Source organism: Pundamilia nyererei, unplaced genomic scaffold (assembly GCF_000239375.1).
Source record: "Pundamilia nyererei isolate P.nyererei 1_Seehausen unplaced genomic scaffold, PunNye1.0 scaffold00049, whole genome shotgun sequence".
NCBI lineage: Eukaryota > Metazoa > Chordata > Actinopteri > Cichliformes > Cichlidae > Pundamilia > Pundamilia nyererei.
This window is the reverse complement of record NW_005187450.1, coordinates 2,816,008-2,823,371: the sequence shown is the minus strand read 5'-3', so window position 1 is coordinate 2,823,371 and position 7,364 is coordinate 2,816,008. Positions and strand designations below refer to the sequence as shown.

Sequence of the window (7,364 nt, the reverse complement as noted above, 5' to 3'; positions counted from 1 at the left end):
ATATTTCTCTTCTGTTCTGTTAAAATTGTAGCAAAATACAGTTTTCAAAAACTATTAAGAGTTTTGCTGTAAAAACAAGAGGTCTGTTGGCAGGCTTTTATTGATTTTTTAATTCAAAGCTAAACGGTATTGTTAGAGTTCTTTTTCGGATGTTATGTACTTTCTGAATGAAGTCAAAAGATGCATTCTGAACTTTAAAATGGCACGTTAGGTAGAAAAAGGCAGGGTAAATAGTAAGTAACACATTAAACCAAACAGGTCACAACAAGTTTTCGGATCATTTCATGGCAGTAAGTCATCAGGTCAAACTAATATTTTTGTGCATGCTTTCTTAGATTTCTGTGGATGTGTTTTGGCAGAAGATTTAATGAAATGGATGAGAATAGAAGTTAGACAAAGGAGATGACAGGTATACTCAAGGGCAGGAGAGAAGAGCAGAGGAGAGAAGAGGGGGAACTTTAGGCGCCAGAGGTGACAGACATGAGTGTGTGCTAAGACCGGAGGAAGAAAGAGACAGAGAAAGAAAAGCAACAGGTCAAAGACCACAGTTCCAATGTCCAGAGGAGGATCTTCTTACATCACTGAGGGCTGAATGAAGAAGCTCACCATGCATGATTAACTTTAGCAAACACATACGCAGAGGATCTCAATCTATCACACAGACACATTCACAGGCCTCAATGCACACAGAGACAAACACACACACACACACACAGAAGGAAGTGCGCTTTATCTTTCACTTGTTTCTGGGAGGTCAACTGTGAGACAGTTGGAGGTGACACTTTTTGAGGAGAACAGACTTCTCATCGGGTCATATCAACACACACAGCCTCTATTTCACCTACCCCTCACCACAATCACATCACAAAGTAGTTGTGTGCATTGCGTTCATTGGAATTGATAATTGGTGTGTACATTTCCAATACTCATATTCTTCTGATTTTTCTTTATTATTTTTTTAAAATACTACCTCAAAAGTTTGAATTCCAGCTGAAAGCTGTTAATGTAGCTCATTCTAGAGGAGTAGAAGAGGCAAACATCACATCCAATGTGAATTTTTATCCCAGTTCAATCAAGTAGAAATCAGTCTACACGCAGTTACAGTCAGCTAAGAAAATAACACAATGTCTATGTTTTTGAAGTTGTGCTACAATCTGTTCAGGCATTGGCTATAAATAAAGACCTATTGATATTGACCAAAAAACCCCAAAACATGACGATGATTTTTGCCATAATCAAGCAACCTTAAAATACTATTTGTGTAATTACATTATCATTAAAATGGATTATTGCACTGATAAAGTGAAACAACACATGAGGCAGCAATTTCTAATATACTCAAAGACAGTACACCAAAATATATGAATCAAAATAACCTCTAAATTACATAAACTCATATGATATGATATTTTTATTTCTCACTCGAACTGCTTAAAGAAACCAAACAAAGTCTTCCAAAAGACTAACACAGAATAGACTCATAAAAGGTGAGTACAGGACAAGATGAATCACTGAGTCGTGCGCTACTTTCGCTTACACATAGCACGCCTGCACATGTACTGACTTGAGTGAGTGTCCATGTGAACGAGTGTCTTTGTGTGCATGTTTATGTGTGTTCAAGGGAGTTACTTAGTAAGACAGAGAGCTAGAAAGAGTAAGAGAAGCCTGCATGCACAGACATACACCAGCACACATCATAGCCACAACAGTGTGTTTGTGTGTGTGTGTATATACTCACGGTCCATGTGGCTGACTTGGCTGTGCTGGACTGCTGGAAGGACACCTGGAAGGCATGTGGCCCAGGGTAATCGGTGTTAGAAGGGATGGCAGGGGCAGGCGACAAGCCCTCAAAGGTGGAGTTGGGCTGGGAGTAAGGTGAGGGGGTGGGCACGGCCGACGAAGAGGCGTTTTCGGAGCTGTAGGGGCTGGTGGATGTCGCACGGCTCCCCAGACTCTCCATGCTGCTGCTCAGCAAGTTGTACTGGGACTGTGAAGAAATGAAGAGAAAAGGCAATGAGGGAGGTGAAGAGGTAGGGAGGGGAAAAGGCAGAGGGAGGACACAGGTAGAGGTGTCACAGAGACAGGGGCTTAGAGGCTCAAAGGAAGGTCGGGTTACACTTGGAAGGGAGATGTGGGTAGTGCGCGTGATGCACAGTGTGTGTGGGGGCATGCGTAACTATTTTATGATTTATACATAAAAACGACATCAACAGGTGTGTAGAGGTGAATCTGTGAATGGCACTTGCAGTGAGGTCCACACTGTACCTTCCTCGGGGCTATAAGAGGTGTAGAGTTGTAAAACACAGGAGTGATCTGCCTAATTGCCTGCCATTTCTCTTTTCTCTCTTCGGTATGATGGATGAAAAAAAAGATTTGATGTACTGAACTCTGCTAGTGTCTCGTGTGAGGCCTGCATTTTGTTTTTAAACTCAAAAGCTACAGTAGAAGGAAAAAGTATTAAAAACATGTGATTTCAAAAAAAGTTAGAAAACACAAGCTGCAGTCCACCACAGTCTACCTCCTGCTCTTCAAACTAAAACAATCTGTGAATAACATGAAACCAATAGATAGTCAGTTGACTGAGACAGAACAAGAAAAAGTCGGCAGCAAAGAATATTCTGAAAACCAAAAATAATCTTTAGTGTGAAAACACATTCCTGGATTCATCCCTGTTGCCCGCATTGTGCACGTGTCAAACAACTGAAGCTGATGGCAGCTTCCAGTTGAACCGTTTCTATTCCACACACATACCGAAAAAAAACCCTCCAAAACCAAACAAAAACAAAAGCCTTTACCTTCTTCTTCACGTAGTACATCCTCTACTGCTTTGGTCTCATTTGTCAAATCTTCAGTCAGTCAAACGTCCAAACACAGCAAACCAAAGAGAGTGCTGGACCAGAGCCTAACCACAGAGTTCAAGCAAGGTGTGCATCAGTGGACATACCACGCTCACTCACTCACACATAGGCGCATGTACTGCCAGGACAGGGAAGAAAGGTGAGGACTGGTGAGGAGAGAGAGAAACGATAGACTGAGATGAGAGGAGAGAAGCAGAAAGGGAAAGAGGGATGGGAACCCAAAAAATTGTACGACATTCTAATTATGGCATGCCCGGACATAGACGGCAATGCCGGGGTGCATGTACACACATGCTCCAAAACACCTTGTGAAGGCCTGCACTAAGTAAACACTGTCTGGTTTGACAGAGAGAGAGAGAGAAAGAGAGAGACAGAGACAGAGACAGAGAGAGAGGCAAGAAGAACAGCATATGAAAGGACAAGCGTTCAAGGGTCAGATACCCCCGCCACTCAGTCATACCCCCACAATCAATACAACATTAAATTAGCACAGACTTTTCCAAACTTTGCCAGCCTTAATAAAGAAGGATGAAACTTGCTTAAGTCAAAATCCATCCATGAGCATGTAATTACAGTGAATATCGTTAAACAAACTGTTTCATCTAAGGTTGTGTGGGAAGGTGGATTAGGGTAGTAATATTTAATTAGCACAAAAGCAGTTATACCACTTATAAATTGTCAGACTGGGACTAGTTGAAAAATCTATAAACTGTGACTGGAAGTAAGATGAATCTGAGATGAATCTGAATTCACAGGGACATTTATCTGAAGAATCATGTGTCACACGGGAAAGCTTAGTGATCATTTACCTGGCCCACCACTGCACTTCTCCTTTTTTCATTATTGTATTTTGTTCTATTCACTTTCCCCATAAACTGAAACTATATTGGATCACTTCACCACACGATCGTTCCCCAGGGCTCTTCTACTTATTACTTTAAGTTTGAGCGCTGAAACTTACAAGGACACAAAATTTAATACAGTTACACAAGGATACGTAAACCTCGTGTGTTTCTATGCCATGGTTCAGCAGCTGAAAGCAAAAGCACAGGTCAATGTCCAAGACTTAATGCAAACGATGCAGGTTAAATGAGGATGCACGCATGCGTGGGACTTTGGAGCCATACATTGACACTAACGTGAGTTTATGTGAGATGGCACCTCACACAGGATACAACTGGGATAAACAGATAAAGAGGGAAAATTAATTAATGCTTAATAGACATGCAATGTAATTCCCAGCATTCATATCAAATGTCTTAAATGTATAATCTTACAACAGAAAGAAGCACATTCATAGCATCAACTTAGATGAACGTGCATATCCTTTTTTTTTTTTAAAAACATGACAAATATCAGCATTAATGCTTTTTTTGTCTTCTCATGAAAAGTGCACACAAATCACTCTGACATCCCTCTAGTGTCTTAGCGCTTACCACCTTTGAAATTTTCCATCTAATAGGTATTATCAAAGGGGCTTTAGAGGCACAAGAGAAGCCCAGGTGTATGTGTCAACAACAGAAAACGCCACACACACCCACGCCTACGCCCCCACATAGACACACACACACACACACACACACTGAGAGAGCAAGAGAGACTCACACTCACAGGTGCGTTGTGCTTGGTCTTAATACCTAAACTCAATCCATAACAAGTTGAAACAGAGCTAAAACCTCCACTGCAACTATGTGAGTAAATGTGTTTGCGCGATACGATGTGTCTAAGTGTTTACACTTCCCAGCCCAGCAGCGTCTGATGTCCCCTATGGGCAGTCATCCTGGTAGCTGCCACTCAAAGAAAAGTTTTAAAGGCTTAAAACATTTACTTCAGGCAGCAGCAGCAACCTTCACCTGTCAAGATGAGTGAAACATAATAGGCTGAGGATAAAGAGACAGTTTAAATCCTAATGACCAGAGCCACTTACTCAATGAAACAGCTTTCAGCACTTAACAACACAATATCTCAACTATTTATATTTTCCAATTGATTTAAGGAAACAGCATGACCAAAAAGAATAACTGTGCTGCATAAATGAATGGTCTGGTAATATATCAAAAGTGAAGCATGTCTAAACGACACCAGCCATGTTAAACAGAGGTGAGGAGAAGTGGAGGTAAAGAGTGGTGTGCGGTGTAAGAAGGTTGCCCTCTATTGGGAATATCTCCAAAGAGCAGGAATAGGATATAAATTTCATTTTTGACAGTGATCTGTAGATGCTGTAATTCTCTGTAGAGAATTTTCAAGCAAAAAGTAAATCACGTTAATGTTTTGGTCAATTTCTAAAACCCAGTGATTAATATTGGAATATAGTGGTATGATAAGGATGTGTTTGAGAGTTCTGCTTGTGCTTTATCATAGAATTTCCATAATAATCCAGTTTGATTAAGTAGTGATAAAACTATCTCCATCTTTCCACCAAACTAATCAAATTGTTTTAATTCAAGAGCAGCTCCAATTCAAGCACATCTTACACATCCATGCGTCTTAACAGCATGATGAGTAATGAGCACTGCCATTGACTTGAAAAACAGTTGCTCTACAACGAACACCAAGTTTCAAACAAAGTAATATGAGATATTCTCCTCTAAGTGTGCAGTTTCCAAAAGCAAAAAGGAAGGAATATGACCCAACATCAGCAAATTACACTCGTTCACTTACCACATCCAACAGCATCTTAGAGCTTCTAAAAAAATAAGCTGTGTTTCTACGATGTCTCTCATAAGACTCTGTTCAAGGGTGACTGTAATAGCTGAGTTCTCCATTGCTAGGTGAACCTGCTCTAGAGCAGGGCATGATGGAGGGAAAAAAGATGTCCTGCCTCTGTTCTCCACTTGTTTCCCTTACTTTACTGGGCCTTCTCCTTGTTCTGCATCTAACAACAAATCCTTGCTCCACCTCTTTTCTTTCTCTCATGACTATTCATTAACCAGCTTGGCAGGCCCAGACTTGCCCAAATAAAGATTATATCTGACCAATACTCCAGATCAGAAGAAGGGGGGGCCCTGAGTGTAGCTGGGAGTTCCTTTTGATTTCATATTGAAAGATCAAGTGGTTGGAGTGAACAATTAGGCAAAATGAAAGTGTATATTATAATACATTTTGTAAAAACTGTAAAAGAAACTGTTAGAAAACTGAGAATAAATTAACTGATAAAACTGCTGTTGACTCAGCTGGAAGACCGTGTAAACAGAATTCAATGTGAAATGTATTCAAATAATTTAAAGCTCATTTATAATATTTTACTCAAAAGACACCATAAGTGAAACAGATTTTATAATTTATCTGTATTTTGAATCTATTTGTACATTTTTAAGCTCATTTTGAATTTGATGATAGCAAAACATTGTCAAAAAAGGGAGCAATTAAATAATGGAAAAGCCCTGCAATCTTCATCATCTTATGAATAATTAGGGTAATCCATAATATTGATGCTGTTAGAGTCTCCCAGAAGTAAATTATTGTTGGAATAAAAATGTATGTCGCACAGTGAGAATTGTGACCTTGTCCTGACCTTTTAATTCTGCAAACATCAAACAGAAAATGAGCAAGATTTCACAGGACTCTATGAAATCCTTAAATAAGAATGAATGGATCACCAGCAAGTGTGACACCTCTATAAAAGCTTACATTTTGCCTGTGTTCTGCGCTAAATCATTTAGCACAATTCCACAATCTTCCTAAGAGTGGACATTTGTGTAAATTCATCTCAAAATTAGAATATAAAAGACTAAAAGAAATTCCCCAAAAAGAGCTACATCTCAAATTCTGCAGACCTTAGGTAACAGTAGAATTAGAAAAGGACCGAACAGGTATGGCAGGTGTGGAATGGTTGCCCAGAGAAAGCCTCTCCCATCTAAGAAGAACATAGCAGCTGTCAAGCACAGAACCTGATTATTTTGCAGTCATTGAATCAACCATACCAAAGTATTCTAGAGTCAAATGTGAGGCCATCTGTCTGAAAGCTAAGGCCTTAGCTGAAATTTGGTCATCTAACAATGATCCCAAGCACAGCAGGAAATCTACAACTGAAAGACTAAAAAAGAAAAGAATCAGGCTGCTGTAATGGTCCAGTGCAAGTCCAGACCTCAACCCAAGTAAATGCTTTGGTGCATAAACAAATGCCTCCAAACCTTAATGAGCTGAAGCAAGGCTGTAAAGAAAAGAGGGCCACAATTCCTCCACAGTGATGTGAGAGACTGATAGTCAAAGAAAAAGATTCACAGGACTTTACAGAGTCTTGTTAAAAATAACTGCATTCTTCAAGAAACAACGAAAATGTCTGTCTTTCATCTTGTGATATATATAAGTTTTAAAGAATTTGCAGTACATTATACTATGTTTTGGTCACTTTTTTAGGTTTCCCAATTGGGTTTTTTTGTAAATTGGAATGTAAAAAAATGTATTTTTTTCTGTGGATGGTAAGCCCAGCAGGTGAATACACCTGCACAGTGTGTGCATGCTTGTAATGTACACACAGACACACCCCAGCCTACAGATGGTTCT

General features: G+C 39.7%; 1 protein-coding gene across 2 annotated transcripts in view; it reads right to left on the bottom strand.

Moving 5' to 3' along the window:
- tp73 (tumor protein p73) overlaps window positions 1–7,364 on the bottom strand; it is a 26,817-nt gene that overhangs the window by 12,083 nt on the left and 7,370 nt on the right. The window contains exons 1-2 of one of the 2 annotated variants that reach the window (XM_005732993.1): window positions 2,796–3,045; window positions 1,739–1,987 (exon numbers count right to left, since the gene is read on the bottom strand). In XM_005732993.1, coding sequence (XP_005733050.1) covers window positions 1,739–1,987; window positions 2,796–2,816 — 270 coding nt within the window. In that variant the 5' untranslated portion in view covers window positions 2,817–3,045. Of the gene's footprint in view, window positions 1–1,738; window positions 1,988–2,795; window positions 3,046–7,364 lie in introns of those variants that run through there. The other variant, XM_005732992.1, reaches the window with a different exon arrangement.